This window comes from Phasianus colchicus, chromosome 3, assembly GCF_987193195.1.
Source record: "Phasianus colchicus chromosome 3, bPhaCol1.hap1.1, whole genome shotgun sequence".
Lineage (NCBI taxonomy): Eukaryota > Metazoa > Chordata > Aves > Galliformes > Phasianidae > Phasianus > Phasianus colchicus.
The window spans coordinates 69,127,211-69,147,937 of NC_143438.1; the positions used below are offsets into that span (position 1 = coordinate 69,127,211).

Consider the following 20,727-nt stretch of genomic DNA (forward strand, 5'->3'; position numbering starts at 1 on the left):
TTTTGTTATCGTTTTTTTTTTTTTTTTTTTTTTTTTTTCTATTAGCCAAATTAGAGAGGAAAAAACATCTTCTTTACAGGCTTTAGAAAGGCTGGCATAACCTACTAGGTAATGGCATGTAGCTATGAAAAAGGCAAAATGCAAAAGCAATTCAGTCTTCCCGAGCACTTGCTATCATGACAGTTTGTGGTACAAGATCTCTCCTGGAAAATGTTGAAGGCTAGGTTTCTGAATGTGCAAAAGCAGAACATTGTGTGGGAATGTTGAGCATATTTTATTTAGTAATTATATTGTACTAAAATTTGTTTAGAGCATTTTATTTGAATATGTGTTGTTAATGGTACCTAGATTCTGTAGGCAGCATATCAGATTCAATTTTTTGTTCTTTTATGGACAGAGCATCTTCGGGTGAAATGTGAAAGCGTCTGAAGTCCTGGTTACCTGCTGTATTTTTTTCATCATATACTCTTGGATATGTAGCCTGCAAGTATTGGCTGTCATTTTACACAGCATTTTACAGAGCAGGGTTCACCATCCTTGACTGCGGTTTTCAGTGTACTGCCTTAGTATAAATAGTACAATGTAATCATCTTGGTAATCTGGAAAGATGAAACACTCTTACAACTTTATCCAGGCTTAAAGGCTTTTGAAATACACAGAAGAGAGAGGTGGTTATTGAAGGCTTCTTTATCCCTCGATTTTTCTCTGCTAGGCTTTCAATTGTTTCATGTACTATTCTGCCATCCTTTATGTTTTCTAGATTGCTTCAGGTTCTCAGTCTCACTCCTTGGGGCCAGGCATCCCCTGTTAATTATTCCTTAGATATCTGTCTCACCTCTACTCACCTCTATGCCATAAGCCTTTATAGCTGTCTTAACCAACTGTCACATGTCCCAAGCACTATGCTGATTGCCACCCTTCAGTGCAGGGTCATATCAAGGTCTTGCATTTGTCTCTCCTGTGTCACATTTGTAATAATGTCTTTTCAAAATTGCCCATTAGATTTTGGGTTCCAAATAATACTGTCACAAAGCAAATTATGGTGTCTTCTCTTGTGTACAAATGACTGTACCACTCTTCTTGCAGAGCAAGGTGGTCTGGAGACCTTAGGGTTTGGGATTTTTTTTTTGAGTGAACTGCAACTATTTTAACTTGAATCAAAGTCAGAAAAATTATTCTACTCATAACTAAGGCATTCCTTCAGCTCTGTGACTGATGAGGTGGGTTTATTTCACTGCAGAGCAGTAACTTTGCTGATGCCTCTTTCAAAGTATTTGAAGTTTTTTTTACATTTTAAGACCAAGAGAAACCATCAGATTGTCTTGTCTGTTCTATTTGCTAGAGCCCATTATTCTCAGGGTGCCAATCTCATGAAACACTTGTCTGATTCTCCTAACTTTGGCAACTTCATTTCATCCTTCTTGTACCTTTCTGTGGTGTCTTCATGTTGGTAGGAGACCATATGACAAGTGAATGTTTCCAGCTGGATCAAGCTGATCCAGTGGACACCTGGTTGAACAAGTGTAAAACAAAGGATGAGAAGATGGGACCAAGGGAAGGGCTGCATCTTCTTTTAGTCATCTGCATGAACTGAGACTGGCAGGTGAATCTGCAATGGTGGTAACTTTCCTAAACTACATGGTAAAGGAACAAGGTCAACTTTCAGGTTAGGGGAAAAAAAAAAGTATTTAAAAATAAAAAGTACAGAAATGAGAAATGATTATACAAGCAAGCATATTATCCCCTCCTGGAAGCATGGCTGCTGTGCTCAGGGCCAGATCTAAAGCAATGCCATTGAAGGCTGTCCCTACCTTTGGTGACAGTGGGGAGAAGAACTGCAGGAATTCAACCAGGGCTGACCTCTGCCCAGGGACCTTCTGGCAGCTCCCTGCTTCCAAGCAAGAGCAGTCATTGTTTTTTCCTGAGGATGTGCCACATTTGCTTACATGCTGTGGAGTATCTTGCCTGAAATGCTTGCACCGCATTTCAAAAAAAAATTATGGCTATGTACATGCACACATGTTTCTACAAACCCTTCCCAGTAGAAAGAAATCTTGGTATAATATGAAGGCTGCAATTAAGTTTTATGCTAATTCCTTGTCAATAAGATAACAGTGTCCTCTATTAGAGTGCAAATTAGATTCTGAGTGTTGTTCTGTTCTCTCATTTCTTGCTGTGAAGAGACAGCATACTCTTAACCCTCCTTTGTAGAAATTATTATTGCTCAGCAAATAGCTATTCATGGAAATGGATTATTATTCTTATGTTGTCATTAGAGGTGGAGGGAAGAAACAATGCATTGGCAGAGGGGCAGACTTGTGTGGAATCCTATCTAAGCTATTAGCAAACAGATACTGAAAGTTTCAGTCTCTGTTACATTTCAGAGCCTTGGTAGCTGTGTGTGTGTCTATGCTTTCAGACTTAGTGTTGAGATGGCTGTAGGAAAATCAGAGCTATGTCTTTCTGCTGTATATTAATGTCCATTGCAATGTACTTGTATATTTGAAAAATGAGTATATGTCCAGAGGGAAAGCAAATTCTTTTTCTTGTGGACAAAGTTTATGTGGGACTTTTCAGGAATAAATGCTGCCTTTGTCAAAGTTGTCATTTACTTAGCAGGAGAAATAACCATTTTGCTCTTTCAGAGGAGACTCAGAAAACTTCTTCCCTATTAATAGATAACACAGGCTGTGTTGCATCATGAGTAAAAGTCTATTCTAATGCAGATGAACTGGAAGAAGGACACACCTGGTGCACAACCCTGCTAACTGTCATAAGTAGTCCTACTGACTTCAGATAAGTTAGTTGCATTAGTATGAATGCTCATAAAGCAATATTACCCAAGCCTAAGGATTTTAAAATTTGAATATGTGGAAGTTTTTTACTTCACCCTGAAATACCATATGGAGAAATGCAGGCCTGATCTAACTGGAAAGCATGCTGTTTCAAACATGGCTACTACCTTTATTCTTCCTTAATCTACGTATCTGAGCCCGCAGAGATACATTTAAAAAAATTGAAAGCTGCAGTAAATGAAGATAAGGTAAAACTTTCTCTATTAATATCATTTCCATTATCATTTCCATTCACCTCAAATTCTGCACACACACACACACATATATATATAGCATATTCTATTAGGTAAATTTGAATGCATAGACAAAATAAAATAGTGAACTTGATTGACAATTTTGTCTGAATAGACTCCCATGAGTATCAGGGACGATTAATTAAATTTCAGAAAATGCGCCATTTTAAAATGATTCTCCCTCCAGCTCTGAAAGCTTTATAATAGATCTGTTTAGTTTCATACAATCATGATGACACCAGTGCCATGCCTCCCAAGCTCTACCGCAGAACTGAGTGGCTAACTGTTTTGACAGTGGCATTTGCCAAGGATTTATTGTCTTTTTAGAAGCTGTTCTAATTAGACTGACTAGATGCATCTAACTGCATGCATGCATGACAGTGAGTCAGAACAGCTCTGAGAATGTTTAATAGAAACATTTTAAATTCCATTTTAACTGGCAGGTTTTCTCTTCTACTAACCACCAACACCCCCTTTGTTTCATAAGCATATTATACTTGTGTTAACCATGGTTATAGAACTTCTCAGTGGAACTCTAAATATATAATAACATATCCTACAGTGACAGAATAGGAGATAGCTTAATCTTGGCTTTCATTGTTGACCTACTGATTCACATTCAAATTAACAAGTTATTTATAATATTTTTAGACACTTCAGTCAGAATTGTTTTTATTGCATGTATTATTTTATGGAGGCATATGCATTAGTATTTTGCTTGATTATTGCTTGTCACTGCACTACAAAGTCTGGGTTGGTGACGGAAAGGAAATAGCCAATCTTCTCCATAAATTAATAACTACATGTCAGGAAAATACTTCTGGTTTATGTCATCAGGATAATCAAAATAATAGAACACAAAAGCAAGTAGGAGGAGTTTCTACCCTGTTATGAGCTGAGTATATCCATAATTTTCCTTTCAAATGGTTCTCAGCAGGCTGGGAGACAGGCTAACAAGAACTTCATGAAGCTGAGCAAAGACATTCCTGCACCTGAATTAACCCCATGCAAGTTGTAAAGGCTTGAGGCTGACTGAGTTGAAAACAGCTTTGCATAAGAGGATCTGAGGGTCCTAGCAGGCCAAATTTAATATGAATCCATATTAAATAATCCATATTTCCCAGTGTGTTCTTGCAGCAATGAAGGCTGGTCACTTCCAATGCTTTAGAAAAAGCATAGCCAGCTGATCGAGGGAGAATGGTTATTTGTACTTTTATGACGTTTGTGAGATGATATCTGTGTTCAGCTGTGGCTTCTCCCTTAAAATAAGACACTGACAACATGGTACAAAACTAGCTTAGGGTTATCAGGATGACTGGGGACTATATGTATGAGGAGACACTCAGAAAATTGGGTTTATTTAGACTAGAGTTGAAGAGTTGAGAAGATAGAGGTAATTGCAGTGTTCTATATAGAATATGAATCTAGACTGTTCTTGGAGGTTTACAGCAAAAAGGCAAGGAATGAGGTAGACCAGATTGCCCAGAGAAACTATAGAATCTCCATCTTTGGAGATTCAAAGCCAAACTGGACAGTGCTCTGATCAACTTGTTCTAATTTGGAAGCTGGGTCTAACCTCTACATTCTTAGCAGACATTTGTTCTGGTTCATTTTGGAGAGGGGTTCCAACCCTGGATATTCTACAAATCTATGGTGCTGTAGTAAGATTATAGATTATTATAGGATTATACATTCTTGGACTTCTCTCTCAATCCTGTTTGAGCAAAACAAACCTTTACCTATGCTTTTCTCAAAGGTAGAATGATCCAGGATTTTCTCCTGAAGGGCTTTTTCTCCGAAGAACAATTATTGTTTAATTTCTGTCTCCTCAGGAAAATTATGTTCTAATCAACTGACTGCATGTTCTAATGGTGATTTAAGAGTATAACAGCAGAAAATATGTACAGGGTAAAAATCATTCAAGCCAGGATGATGTGACAAACTTTCCAGATATTCACAACAGGAATCTGGGGCTTACACCTTTGCTAAGTTAGAATAATAATGATTATCAGAATTACTAGATTTACTTTACATGGGTAATAAGGAAATCTTTTTCCTTATTCTGCAATTTAGAATGAGGTATCAAACAATCTAAAAGCATATACTAAATGAATACTTTGTATGTGTGGTTACCTTAGAATTGAAATAATGCTTTTCAGATCTTTACAGTACTGGAGAACTTCCTAAGAACTGAAACACTGCATACAGAAATGTACAGTCAGGGAATCAGGAAAAAAATCTTCACATTTTCAAATTGATTTTACTCACTTGGCATCTTCTTTCCGATTATTGAGCTGATGCTGCTCTTGCTGAGTTGCCTTAGCTGGTTCGGTTGATTTTTCAGTTTGTGAAGTTTGTGAAGACTTGGCTGCTTTTTCTGGAACTCCCTCTGCATTTGGAAATAAATTTTAATTTCTAAATACCATTTTTTAAAGAATTGTGACGGCAGTTTTAGAGAAATCAGAACATGGCTTCCATTATCTCTTGGTTGTGACACTGACTCTGAGACCAGACTTTTTAATGATTTCCTGCATAAATCCATTTCACTGTGAGTTGAACAGAACATGTTTATGCCGAGAGTATCTTTTAGAATATGAAACACTGTGATTCTTAATCTCAATGCCTGTGTAAGCAGCTCAACAATGATCAGTACACAGCTCTTCTAAATTTATAAGCAACAAGAACACATGCAGTATAGTAGAATTATAGTGTGTACATATTTAAAAAATAGAGGACAGATAGATAGGTCTGCTGAGATATACCTCATGAAATACAAGAGGAAAAATAAAAAGCAGTATATTTGCTTAGGCATAGCAAATCTGATGACATTATTTATGTCCCAGTGTTTGAACTGCATTGTATCTCTTGTTGCTTCAGCTGCCATGATAGTCCCGTTTGTTGATGAGTAAATTATGATTAAAATGCATCATTATGGATGTGAGTATGTACAACCTTCACTAGTCTACTTGGTTTTTATTACAAGAAATATTAGAAAGAAATTTAGTAAGAAGTTTGTTTCACTTTCCTGTATGCAAATGGTATATTCTCTTGCCACTTAAGAGAACTTATGTGATTAATTCTTCCAATTAGTCTTATTCATTTATTTTAAATGTTCATGGTGAAAAATAATTTGAAAGCTGCCACTTTGCATAAAGGAGGAACAAACCCAGTCTTCATAAATATTTTAATTAATATGATTACAGAGGAAAAAGCTTGGCATGGAGACATCGTAGCGAATAAATCAGAACCCTGTTGTTTATGTAGTATTTTAAAGTCAAGACAGCTCAAAGGAAGTAAAACCTTGAGTATTTTTGATAGATAATGTAAGACTAATTTTCTGATAGCTAATCTCCTTAGTTAGGGAGTTATTCATTTCAGAGGGGTACAGGCAGTCACAGTAGTAAACTGTTAAGCTGCCCAGCTGGAACGTGATTTCTTCAAAGGCACTGAAACAAAACCTTTCAGTACCCCTATACCACCATTTATTCAGGTCTGGGATAATTTTTTTTTTTCCGTGCATCTCTTCAGAACAGGCATGATGTTTCTTGAGCTGAGTTTCAGATTTTACAGGATGAATAACTGTTTACAGAACCAGTCAGGCATTTCTAGAGAGAATTCTTTTCTTAATAATTAGGTTAAGAAGTGAGGATGCCCGGTGGGACTGCTACTCTTACAGGAATTAGTGTCTCAACCAGGATCAAAGACCCAGCGTGGAGTAAGAAAATGCAAGAAATGCTCAAGCTTTTCTCAAGCCAGAGTCAGACAAGGAGCTGAAGGGAAGGCAAAGAACTCCATGTTCCCTAACGTGCTGGTTGTTTTGGCTTAGCAAGTTTAGGGGTTAATTTTCTAATAGTCTTTGGGAGAAATGTAACAATATGAAGTATAAAGAAACAACCTGCAGGATTTATCTTACTTATCAGCAGTAAGCTGGGAAGATTTTTGAGAGGAATTCCATTTAAAACTCTGCCATTCAATAGGATTTATAGCTTGAATTGATAATGATATCTTGCCCACCTAATAGAAATGAAGATTTTTGTTTCCTATCTGCAGCAGTTAGTATCACAGTACCATCTTGAAGAAAATTCTATTGGAAATCTATGCTGGGGAATATTTTCTCTTGCCTGAAGGGTCCACCTGGGGATTCTTGAGGAAAAAATAGTACAGGGAGGTAAGGTCAGCAGAGGACTGCTGCTGTTACTGCCACTGGAAAGGTTCAAGATGGGATGGAAGAATCGTCTACCATTTAATTACACAGTTCAAATGTTTCTCTTTGAGTTCTAGTAAAAAAAACTTTTAAGATATATATAAATGTACATCAAGGGAAGTATTTTAAAATGTATTCAGGCTTCTAATGCAGTGAATATATTTTCATAATGAAATAAAATGTATTTCTCCAAGGAATTTCACTGACATCCTCCATAAGAAAACTTAGGAATAGTCCTAGTTACAGAAAATAAAGGCATTTTGTGATGTATTTTTAACGGACTAATTTGCGGCTCTTGTTACTTATTCAGAAAGGAATCTATTAAATTCTCCTTAACCTGTTAAAATTCTGTTGATCCCAGAGGATGTCTATAAATGATACTATTGGCTCTGTGCTTTCCTTGGCACATAAGCCTCCTGTGGTTTTGTGGTCAACATAACACGATGTAGAAAAGAAGCGGAAAAAGCCAAAATTTTCTGCTCTATCCACTGTTTCTGCTCCCTTCTGAATTTAGCAATTTTAGTTTCCTAGTTTTTTGAAAAAAAAAAAAAAGCCCATGAACTCATAAGCAACAGGAAGACTAATCTCAGCATTCCTCTGTCTCCTTGGGAATTTTCTTTATTATAGCACCTGCCCTTGAATACATCTATACTAAACAAGAATAGGAACAATTAATACATTGTAATGATGCTGAAGACCTAGCATCCACAGTACATCTGTTTGAAGTTGTTGTATGTCACATTGGGTCTACTGTGATCCTCAGAACTGAGTGACATCAGCAGCTCAAGTTAAATAGATATACTCCTGAAGTGCTTCTTCTGGCTTATTTTCATCATAGAATCACAGAATAGCTTGAATTGGAAGAGATCTTAGACATCATCCACTTCCAACTCCCTGCCATGGCCAGGGTTGCCCCCAAACAGCTCAGGCTGCCCAGGGCCCCATCCAACCTGGCCTTGAGTGCCTCCACGGATGGGTCATCCATAACTCTCTGGGCAGTCTGTGCCAGGACCTGGCAACCCTTTACTATAAAGGAAACCAGTCATACACTCCTAGAATTCTTTTTGGTGAAAAACTAAAGTGTACCGGGGGACAAAAAAGAGATGATTGATTTCAGAAGGGCATTCTTTTGAAAAATAGTATCTGTGTAGACACATTACACAGAATAACAGGCTCTTGGATGAAACAATCTGTCTGCATTGCAACACATAGACTGTACCACCAAGGAACAAAATGTACGATTCTTGTATACAAGCATCCCAGTTCAGAAGGATAATGGCTTCTCAGCCTGCTTAATACTCTGAAGATACTCAGTCTGAGGTCTCAGCCTACACAGATCATTAAATGCTGTCTGCACTTAGACTGATAGAAAACATTGCAATAGATGAATGTTCCAAACTTCCACAAGTTTTTAGAGTACATAAATTTCCAGTACAAGCACAATGCTTATTTGCATTAGGATTAGTATATCAGGGCCTGGCATCACTGCCAGCTGTATGTCAAGTTTTAGTTGCTTCCTTCTGTGTGAGGGTGGGAGTGTTGTCTGTATAGTCACATTTAAAAAACCCTGGATACTCTTATGTCTTATGCTTAGAGAATCTAAATCATACCCCTCTGACTTCTGACAGTTCCAAGGGAATGCCTTTAAGGAACAACGTATTAGTTATTTTAGAGAACATTCAAGGCACAAGAGTTGATTTCTAAAATAGATGACAATCCATCAAATGGATGGTAAGACTTATGGAACAGCCAATGAAGCTTCTATTGGCTTTACATAAATTTGAACATGGTAAAGAAGTAATGAGAGTGCAAAAGAAGGCAGAACTATGCCAAGCTACAAAAATCTAAAGCAGTTTTCAAAACAGATGGATCCAGGCCCAATTTGGAAAGGGGATTGATTTTTTCTTAATTATTTCCTGTAACAGTACAATACAGGTAGTCAAAGCTGCCACTGTGATGAGAGTTAAGGAGGACAGGCATGAAGCCCACTGATGTCATAGAATCACAGAATGGCTTAGGTTGGAAGGGACCATAAATGTCACCTAGTTCCAACCACTAGACCAGGCTGCACAGCTCCCTTGGTCTTGCTTTTACAAAGCAATTTTTATGTTCACTTTTCACATCACTGTTTTGGATAGTGTGTATTTACAGATTTTCCAAATTAATTTGATTTTTACTTCCAAACTCACACATGTCTTTTTCCACAGGGGCACAGGGAGATTTGCCAGTGCCAGGACACAGCACTGCAGAGTCATTACTCTCACTATAATCGTTTTTGGCTCTTCTAGATCGTTTAGTCTTGAGCATACTTAAGGATTTGTGCAATCAAAAATCTCTGTTATGAGCCAAGCCCCAGGGGAAGAGTTGCAGACTTCTCTTCAGACAATAACAATGAGAACAAAGAACTCTAAAATCCCATGGATATATGTCAGCTTGTGGCCATGAGGGTTATAATGATCCTTCAAACAGTAGAGTGTGTATACAAATTTATTTCCTTAAACAGTAAATATTTAGCATACAGTCAATCACTGTATGCTAATTTGTCTTTTTTTTCGAGTTCTCAGCCCTACTCTTGCAGTTCTTCAAAGGCTGTAGACCTACAAAGGGAAATTACAAACTCTCCAGGCTTGCTGGGAAAATTCCTTCCACTAATTCCTTCCTAAGACCAATATAGGGACAGAGGAGCTGAGCAGATTGCCTGAACAAGCATGCTATTTACTTCTATTTGAGTCTCACTCTTCCCATGCAAACAGCAGCAGGAGGCTGAAGGATGGGAAAGAAGGCAACTTTGTATTAATTAAATACATTCTCACTTACAATCTTCTATGACTAAATTTTAGTGATTTTAACAAAAATGTGGATATTTTAAAATATATTGATGTTTACAACACACTACATGTTATAGGTTTAGCTGTCATACTATATATGTAATACACTTGCAACATTAGTGCATATTTCTGATGTTTATTATGAGTCTTAATGTTGTCATTCTTTGTTTAAAGAATCTTTAACATTGTCACTAAAGGAAAAAGTCCTGAAATTCTTTTATCTTTGTTCTTTGAGTATCTAGATTTAATGTCTGCTTGAAAACCTTATATGATTTGGCATCTGTATTCATGTGGTAAGACTACTTTGTTTAACAGACAAGGAACAATATTGGCAATTTTAATAATACATGGAAATACTTGAGGTTAGTCATTGTTTGAAACACTGCATAAAGATATGGCCAGAGGCTACTAACAGGAGGCATCATGGATAACATTAGAGCAGTCTGCTTTTTCACTATGTTTGTGAAACAAAATTCTGGGCAGTGAAAATCAGTAATTTTTGTCCTTCCATCTTTTTGAAAACATTACTATGGTTAAAAGTCTCAAAAAAGCTTTTAAGTATTTTCATATATAGAGAAGATTTTCTCAAATTGCAGGCATAAAGAATTACTTCATATTTGAAGTTGTAAAGTGGAAAATAGGAGAACTGATCTACAAAATTCCTGGGTTAATTTTTTCATAATAATTTGCCTGATTGTACCTGGCTCTCAGAAATGAATCTATGTTCATGAATATGTGAAAAATGTAGGGCTGTAGGGTAATGAAAATGCCAAGAAACTTAAATAGAAGGGAAACTTATGGCAGAAAGAGATAAAATTCATTACTGACATTACAAAATACATGTAATTTTCCAAGTAAAACTTCTGGAATGAATGCTCTGTGCAAGATAAAATGGTTCAGAAACCAGTGGTCTTGAAGCAAAACAGTAAGAAGTTTCACAGTAACTTCTAATACAAATCTCATCTTTAATGGCTAACTATAATATTCTAAAAGCTTATTTTGCATGTTAATAACAACAAAAAGAAGGATCATTTAAAGAAGCTGAGTTTGTTTTCCCAGCTTTTAGCCCTGTCATTCACATGAAAAATGGATATCTGAAAGGAATTAAAAAGCTTTGCATCAGCAGGAGTGGAAGCAAGCTGATTAAACATATTCAAGTTCTGGATAATCTTGAAAAAATACATTCTATCAGAATAATAAGTGTCAGTTGACTGTGTGCCAGTGAAGAGTATAAAGGATCAGAAGAGAAGGAATAAGATTATTGCATAGAAGCATCTACATTGGCAGGTTTGGCTCATTGAGCTGCAGTGTGTTATATCAAAATGCTGTATTTAATCTTTGTTTTTTGAAATACCTTGGATTTTGATGTTCTAGGGGCTGGGTTTTGTAAAATAGCTCACGAGTCAGATTCATACCAGGCCAAGAGCGCGTTTTAGCTACTGAAAAATGTTTTAATGTAGATATTTCCTGAAATCACAGTCCTTCCCTCCAACAAGGTTTGTTTAGTATTTCAAGTAACTCCTAGGTTAGATCCAGCCTCTGTGTTGTACTCACTTCTCAGTCTTCACAGGTTTTGAGTTCATTTCTGCATAGTGGCCCAGAAATTAGGAAGGTTACTAAATTTCCACCCCCATCCATCTAGTCCACATTTATGTGGGAATTTAGGGCACTGAAATATGAGAAATCTAATTTCAAACTGCTTTAGTAGGAAAGAGTCTCCACAACATCTAGGCTAGCATACAAAAAGTGGCAGCTATCAGCATCTTCTTCTGTTTTTATTTGTTTAGCCAAACATTTATCATAGAATCATAGAATCATACAATTGCCTGGGTTGAAAAGGACCACAATGATCATCTAGTTTCAACCCCCCTGCTATGCACAGGGTCACCAATCACCAGACCAGGCTGCCCAGAGCCACATCCAGCCTGGCCTTGAATGCCTCCAGGTATGGGGCATCCACAGCCTCCTTGGGCAACCTGTTCCAGTGCATCACCACCCTCTGTGTGAAAAACTTCCTCCTAATATCCAACCTAAACCTTCCCTGTCTCAGTTTAAGACCATTTCCCCTTGTCCTATCATTATCCACCCTCATAAACAGCCATTCTCCCTCCTATTTATATGCTCCCTTCAAGTTCTGGAAGGCCACAATGAGGTCTCCCTGGAGCCTTCTCTTCTCCAAGCTAAACAAGCCCAGTTCCCTCAACCTTCCCTCATAGGAGAGGTGCTCCAGCCCTCTGATCATCTTAGTGGCCCTCCTCTGGACCCACTCCAAGAGCTCCATGTCCTTACTGTCCCCCCTTTCTGGGGGCTCCAGGCCTGGATGCAATACTGCAGATGGAGCCTCACAAGAGCTGAGTAGAGGGGGACAATCACCTCCCTCTTCCTGCTGGCCACCTCTTTTTTAATGCAGTCCAGAACAGTTGGCCTTCTAAGCTGCAAACGCACACTGCTGGCTCATGTCCAGCTTCTCATCTAACAAGACCCCCAAGTCCTTCTCTGCGGGGCTGCTCTCTCCCCTTTTTTAGTGGGAAAGTGAATGCTCATTGAGTATCTAAGTGTACTTTTTGGAAGAGAATCTGGAACGGATTAAAATTCCTGTAGAGCTGTCCTGACTTGTAGGTGCTAGGCATTCAGAGATGGCAATTAAATTTGTATTAATTTATTCATTTTTGATTCTACCTGGGCTTCTCACTTGGAATATAGATTTTCTGAGTCTAACAAAAGCATCAAATTCATATTTACACTATAGCATGGCACTTGCATTTCACTTGAAAGTTGGTATATAAAATTTTATACGTATTTTACAAAGCATCTCATCTCTAAAAAGACTAAATATCCTTAAAATTTGCATGATTGTCTCCTAAATAGGATTCTATGTCTACTTTATGATCCAGATGTGCAATTATGTCATATATAGAAATATCTATGATAGCTCTAGACTGGCTTTCTTACTCGGCTCTGTCAAGAATAAAAATATGACAACTTGGGCTTTAGTGAAAGCTTCATAAATATGGGTATGAATCTGGACAAAATCTTTGAGAGACCTACTATTTTAGTAGAGGTAGGAAGGCTGAAAGACAGGGCACTGGAATTGAGTAGAACAGTTTCTACAGAGGGAAAAATGAGAAGGTAAATTAAAGGAGAACAGACTCTAGAAGAGCTTTATGTGTGATGATAAGAAGAGCTTAGAGAAAGGGAAAGAAAAAGAATGGATTGGGAAGAATTGTTATCAGGATTGTTATCAGGACTATGAAGGATGATAAACAGGCATGCTAGCAGGTGGAGACTGCACATGACTTTCTGAATAAGGTAACCATCAGCAGAGATATTGAAAAACAGTGTATAAAACAGGTGAAGCATTTGTATAGCCAGTCAGTTATGGAAGGTGATAAATATGCAAAGAAAATATAGCACTTGGATTCAGTATCATAGATAATCTCTATGTAGGTGAATCATATTTTGTTGATACATAAAGTAATGTAGGGAAAAATTAAAAAATGAATCCATTATGAAATAAATCCACTTAGCACAATGAATTATAGAATGAGCTAATTATGCAGGAACTATCACAAAGCAATAGTGAGAGTAGGGAACTGAAGAGGAGGCAATGAACAGCCAGAAATGAAGCCAAAAGTAGGATGTGCTACTGAGAGATGTAAATGGCCAAATTTCAACCACTTATGCCTCCTGAGTGCACGGGACATCACGCTGCTTTGTGAAGTGCTAGGAGGAAGGTGTGGCCAGCAGGGACAGGGAGGTAATTTTTCCCCTCTACTCTGCTCTTGTGAGGCCCCATCTGGAGTACTGTGTCCAGATCTGGAGCCCCCAGTACAAGAAAGACAGGGAGCTGTTGGAGAGGGTCCAGAGGAGGGCCACTAAGACGACCAGGGGACTGGAGCACCTCCCCTATGAAGACACGCTGAGGGAGCTGGGCTTGTTCAGCTTGGAGAAAAGAAGGCTGCGGGGTGACCTCATTGCAGCCTTTCAGTACCTAAAGGGAGCCTACAAACAGGAGGGGAATCAACTCTTTGAAAGGGTAGATAACAGCAGGACAAGGGGAAATGGTTTTAAGTTGAGGGAGGGGAGATTTAGGTTGGACATCAGGGGGAAGTTCTTTACAGAGAGAGTGGTGAGGTGCTGGAACAGGCTGCCCAGAGAGGTTGTGGATGCCCCGTCCCTGGAAGTGTTCAAGGCCAGACTGGATGGGGCCCTGGGCAGCCTGGTTTAGTATTAAATGGGGAGGTTGATGGCCCTGCATGTGGCAGGGGGGCTGGAGATTCATGATCCTTGAGGTCCCTTTCAACCCTGGCAATTCTGTGATTCTGTGAAGAGAGAAGGTGATGGCTGCTTTTGGGCATGTGAAAAGAAGGGGGTGAAGATGAGCTCCTCTCAGGATGTTGGTTTGTATTTCAGGATAGTGGAGCTTCACAAAGAGCTTGTGATTAGAGGTTTTACTGATCTGTTTCATGCTGAATAAACCAGAGAAATTACTTAGAAATCTCATAAAAACTTTTTCTCTGTCTAGTTTTAATTACTCACCTTAACTGGTCTCTTTTAAATAGTTCTGGCTGAGCTATGGCTGTACTTTTGAAAATTCTGTCCAAATACTAACATACATCACAAAATGCTCTATCTAGTCTCTTGTCATTTTCTTCTCCACAGTTGTTATTTATTTTCTTCTTCTAGCAGCTGACTATGGGATTTTAGACTTGTTACAAAGATTACTGAGTATTGCAGGGGACTTTATTTATTGCAGCAGCCTTGGCATGAACTGCTTTAAACTAGCTTCGCTTTTCTTCCCTGAGATGGAATTCCTTGTTCATTGTGGTGCCTGTGCAAATGCTTTGGACTGTATATCCACTGTTTATCTAACTTGTTAATACCCATATGCAAAAGAGAAGCTCTCTTCTGGTTGTTTGAAAATAGGACTTTTAAACTTCCAGAGAACTGTGGATTTTAAAAACATGCAGACAAGTGTCTGCACTGCTAACTGCTACACTGTCCTACATTAACTAGTGAAGCAGTTGTTTCTGTGCCATCACTTCTCATATTTTTCATTTTAGAAGGGGAAAGAAGAAGTAATTTGTACCTTGAAATATAGATTCATGAATATTCTTAACAATATATAGATCAGATTTTGGATTGAAGAATTTTCTTTAACCATATTTCATTCTGCCATGGAGTAGCATCTGTGACTTAATGTTGCTAGAGAAACACGTAAATTCTGACTTGATTTTACAGTGCTTGCCTTACAGTTACAGTTAATCCATTCATATTTTTTAATCATTGATTTACTAATATAGTCATTTTATAATAGGATAATTACATTCAATTGACTTTGTTTAAAGTTTCGTGATATAAGGAAAGGGATTTTGATACTAGCTACAGTTATACAAAGTGCAAGAAGTGATCATACAAGTTTCCCTGTGATCTTTTTGAAGTGTTCTTCAATTAGAAAGATAACTTATGGAAAGAAATCTTCAGTAGATCATAAGATTCAGTGAATCTTATAGAAGATTCACTGATAAGAACCTGAATTGTCCTCACAAAGAAAAAGGATGACGTAGTAAAAAAACATAGGTTCTATGCTTTCCTTTGCTACTGGAGAACGGAAAAAGATGCTGCAGATGTGGGGGTCATGGTCAGTGAATGGTTAGTGCTTTACTCACCCTTACACTTAATTTTGGTAGCTGTGCAGTATTCATTCTGTGTGGTTGTTTTTTTTTTTTTCTTTTTCTTTTTTTTTTTTCTTTCAGAGCTATGGTACTCTGATATAAGGTATGCCTATTAAAATAAATAAATAAATAGGTATATGAAGGAGCAGAATAGATATGGCCACCTGTCACAGCTCCCGGCAATCAGCTGTTCAGGGAAATAATTACCCAGTATTACTGCCCTTAGCTCTTTAATCCAGACCTGGAAATCTTGTGATGGCAAATCATCTTTAATAGCATTGAATTCTTCTTTTTGTAGAATAACAGCTCAATTAATCATGTTCTTCAATAGATTTGAATATCATGTCGGCTAATGCTTTTCTATTTTTTATTTTTTTATATATATGATGATCCATTTAAATATGCAGTGTTCTTACTTAATCCAGTAAATGTCTTTATTTTGAGAATTCCTAAGAGGAAATCAGGCTTACAGAAATAGAAAATCGGTTTTGTTTGATTGACTGATAAAAGTGGATAAGCCAATGGAGTTTGTGAAAAGCTTGAAAAGTTTGTTGCCTTTTTATGATGGTTGAATAGTGCTGGTATTCCTGCAGCAAGTCACTGGCTAGAAGTCAGTGAGAATTCAGAGTTCTTAATCTTTCCCAGAAATGAAAAACAAGGCCAGCTCCTCAGCACTTTTAAGAGGAAAAAATTTTTTTACGGTTGTATACAGTATATATATATTTTTTTTCCAGATAATCTTGGAGCACTCATAAATGTTTTACTGACCTTGATCCTTTGGTGAAGGCTCTGCCTTCTTATTGGCCTCAGTTTTCTGTGGGTCATCTTTTTTTGTATTTTCACCCTTAAGAAAATAAACAGAATTAGAAACTAGATGGTCATTGATGAGAACGATAAGCATGGTCTGGAGTTTGAAGCATTTGCTAGCAATTTGGCTAACCAAGTTTAACACCTACTGAGCTGTTTTCCTGGGTGCTGTGTGTGTTCTTGGACTAGAATTTCCAGCTAAATTCACAAAAGGATTTGGATGCTGAAACCAAAAATTGATGTCTTCACATATGCTGCACATCCTCAGTTATGCAGTTATGCAAAAATTAAAATATCAATGTGAGTATAATGCTCTACAGTTACCAGATGTTGTGTACCTATCTCCTTTTCTCTTTAGAGGATATATTCTCAAAAACAGAAATGTCCTAATCCTTAACTCATTCATTTATCTATCTATATTTTAGCAGTATCATTTTAATAGTACCATTTGGGTATTGCACTGATGTATGGAATCATTCTGGTGAAAAGAGTAATCCATGTCTCTAGGGAAATCTGGATACATATTTCTTTCCTACAACAGTGTTCAGCTGTTCAAATTCGGGATTTTTCTTCTTTCAAGAAAATGTTTTATTGACACAAAAGCAGTTGATGTGAAGAACAATACTCATAGTGGCCCAAAAGCTATTAAATCACTTTTTCTTTTGGTGAGTAATGTCATATGATGCATTGTAAGGAAGCAAAATGTGGAATAACCTTCTAGAATTGCAAGCACTTGTGGGTTTTTTTTCCTCATGAGTGAGAACTTTTGCTTTCCAGGACCTTCATAGCTGATTCACTGTCACCTTTGCAATTTTCCCTGCAGCTCTTAGAAATTTTGCAGTGAAATGCTTTAGAAGTATTAGGACTATTTCATTTTCCATCAGAAATTTTTCCTTAATTTAGTGCGGTTCTGTATCAATTTTCCTGATGCTTTAGTCCCTCCACTAAGTGCAGTGCTCATTAATGTATTCCTAAATAATTAGACCACGATAAACAAATGCAACAAAATGATTTTTCACTGAAATTATAAAATAGTGAAAATTATTCATCTAATTCTGACGAATTTCAACACTTCTGTGTTTCCCCTGTGTTTTAAATTCTTGATTGGATTTTCACTTATCAGAGTTCATCATTCCACAGCTTTTTTTCATAAGACAATTTTCTTTACTTTCCCGTGAACTGCTAATATTTTACACAGCTTCTAAAAACTGGTTTCCTCTTTATTCATGGCTGAGAAAGTCTTTTGTGATTGAAGAATGGAAAATCATGATGATGAATGTGTCTGAACTAAAGAAGGATAGATTTAGATTAGACAATAAGAAGGAATTCTTCATGTTGAGAATGGTGAGGCAGTTGCACAGGCTGCCCAGAGAAGCTGTGGATATCCCATCCATAGACATGTTCAAGACAAGGTTGGATGGGGCCTTGGGGAGCCTGATCTAATGGAATGGGATTTGAAAGTTGATCATCCTTAAGACCACTTCCAACCCAAACCATTCTATAATACAATGATGCCATTTTAAATTGATGGCAATATGGACTTGCCTGCTCAAAAAATTTTTTCTATGTTTATAATAATTAGAAAAGAAAATTTGAGTTGCAGTTGGATTAAACTGCATCTCTTGTTGAGGGTGTACAAAACTATGAGCTTCAGAAAAATGCAAGTTCTAAGAAATTATTCAAACTTATCAATGTTTCTTTTGATAAGGTAAAATTTTTGGAACTTATGTATATGTAAATTTAGACTCACAGAATTTAAGTCAGCCATTGTATATGCTAGACTACTGCAAACATGTTAAAAAGACATTTAATTAAATTTAGCCTTCTAATGACTTTTTAAAAATTGTTTTATCAAGCCTGAATTCAGATTAATAGCTGAGACTGATACTAAATCACCGGTTTCACAGTCCTAACTATTTGCTTTAACCCTAAATTGTTAGCATTTTGCTTGTGAAGTTGTAACTATGTCAAGATAAGAGAAGTAAAACAAACAAAAGAAACAACACAAAAACTCAAAACACTTTCTGACATTATTGGTAGATGATTTAAAAATACAAAATATTTCAAAGATACAAAAGAAGAGTATTCTGCTTTTTAAGAAATATTCCATTAATTGATATGAAAAGAATAAATTAATTTTATAGCAAATAACTGCTAAAAAAAATGTAGACTGTAGAGTAAAATGACTTACTGTATTTTTCAGATTGAATTATATTAGTAATAGCAAACCAAATGAAATATATATTTTAAAGAAGGTTACTAAATTACTTTATCTTTCACAGAACAATTGAAAAGCAGGGTGATGTATACCTGTATGCCACTCCACTATTCAGAATACATATACTGACATTTTCTGCCTGCAGGGAACAAAGTGAAGAGGAATACATCAGCACAACAAAAGTGATCATAATAATGCTTCTAATTCCCTGTTTGCAATGTTAGGATAGTTCTATTTGACAAGTGATTTGCTAAAGGAGGAAATGTTTCTTCATAAAGCAGAGGTGGGAAAAAAGAGAGCAATTATCTTGATTTTGCAAAATAATGATCAATATGCTTTTAAGTAACTCTGTTTAAATATCAGTACTCCCCAACCAAAAGGTTATATTATTGAGTCTCTAATCAATATACTATACCTGGTCTGTAGACGGCTTGGATGGTGGAGGAATGCCTTCATTTTCACTGTCTGATTGCTCAGGTGATAATTTTGTTCTGGAAAACACTCCTTTTAGTCTTTTAAACATGTCGCCCAGTCAGCTGTCCTGAATCCTCTATAACTCTTTTACCGTGAGTAGGTTGTAACATATGCTTTCTTGCTGTCAGTAATCAAGCCAATTAAATTCTTAATCAGGTTTTGTTCTGATTGATGCCTTAAGGAAATTCCTTTAAGAGTCTGTTCTAGCCATGGCTTTTGCTCACCAGTTGTACTTATGTTTTATGTTATTTGTTATGTTTATGTGCAATTTTAGTGGATTAAATTGGCTTATGTGGGAAACTTTAATCATCGCGTGTTTGTAGACTGAGCCTTTTTGAGAGCAACAGTATTCTCATGAGCATATAGTTTTTCATTATACATTTTTAGAATAAGTAAATTCTTTCCTTGAGTATTGAAAATGTTCCTTGACTATGATAAAGATGTACATAAAGCATAATATAATGAAAGTAATATGTATTAGTGGAGAATATATATCTCTTAAGAATTTCTGCAAAGAAATGCATATTTCTCATCTAAAAATATACCAAGCTACATTTTTTTTTTTCTTTTTTCTTTTTTCTTTCTTTTTTTTTTTTTTAAGTAATGTATTTTCTGGTTTTAATTTATAATAAAAAAACATGCAAAAAGAATGCAACAGACATTAAAAGAAGAGTGCCCTTGGGAACCTGTTAATAACTGTTGACATCCATAGTCAATGACTGTGTTATTGAGTTGATCTGTGACTAATGAAATAGATGTTTGCAACCCCTTAATGTGATGCAATAGGCAGACCATAGCAAATATAATATATTTATACCAGTGGAGGTGCATGTTCACTTCCTGACCATAGTAAAGCGATTAATCTGCCTTTATTTCATTTCTCTCTCATGTAGTATGGGTATTTAGTTATTTTTATCAGGCTCTGAATGTGCTAAAAGCAATTCACTTAATTGAATATCATAATGCTCTGTTAAGTAAGAAGATTAAGAGTGCAGCAGCAAACCAGGCAGCATGTATCTGGTTAGCTTAGCTATTGTTGCCTTTGACCACTTCTTACTATATGCTGTATTTATGACAGCCTTAGAGGATACAGGGATTTCAAATCTGCCTCAAGTTTTCTCTCCATACAGGTGCAGTATATCCTATTTTTATTAATGCTGTGCACACTTCCTTTTCTTTCCATTTAAAAAATGGTATATGTATAGACTTTCCAAACTTTGGGTAGCATTATTCTTCCAAGGATTTTTTTAAATCAAAAAGTAAATTTGAAGCACGGAATTCACAGACTGGATTTTATATTTAAACTTTATGCAAGAGATTATTCTTCATGAAACATAGCAGGTGTCTTAGAAACTTAGGTCATTTAAATGCTGCATATCCACTTGAAATGTAATCACTCCCAAAACAGCTGGCATGAAACTTTTCCATCTGAT

At 36.7% G+C, this 20,727-nt stretch overlaps 1 protein-coding gene across 1 annotated transcript in view; it reads right to left on the bottom strand.

The window, feature by feature from the left end:
* The window catches only part of CNGB3 (cyclic nucleotide gated channel subunit beta 3), a 58,994-nt gene extending 39,651 nt beyond the window's left edge, over positions 1-19,343 (bottom strand). Inside the window, exons 1-3 of the mRNA XM_090137782.1 lie at positions 19,236-19,343; positions 16,564-16,639; positions 5,357-5,471 (exon numbers count right to left, since the gene is read on the bottom strand). Coding sequence (XP_089993908.1) covers positions 5,357-5,471; positions 16,564-16,639; positions 19,236-19,343 — 299 coding nt within the window. The remainder of the gene's footprint in view (positions 1-5,356; positions 5,472-16,563; positions 16,640-19,235) is intronic.
* Positions 19,344-20,727: the final 1,384 nt, after the last annotated feature.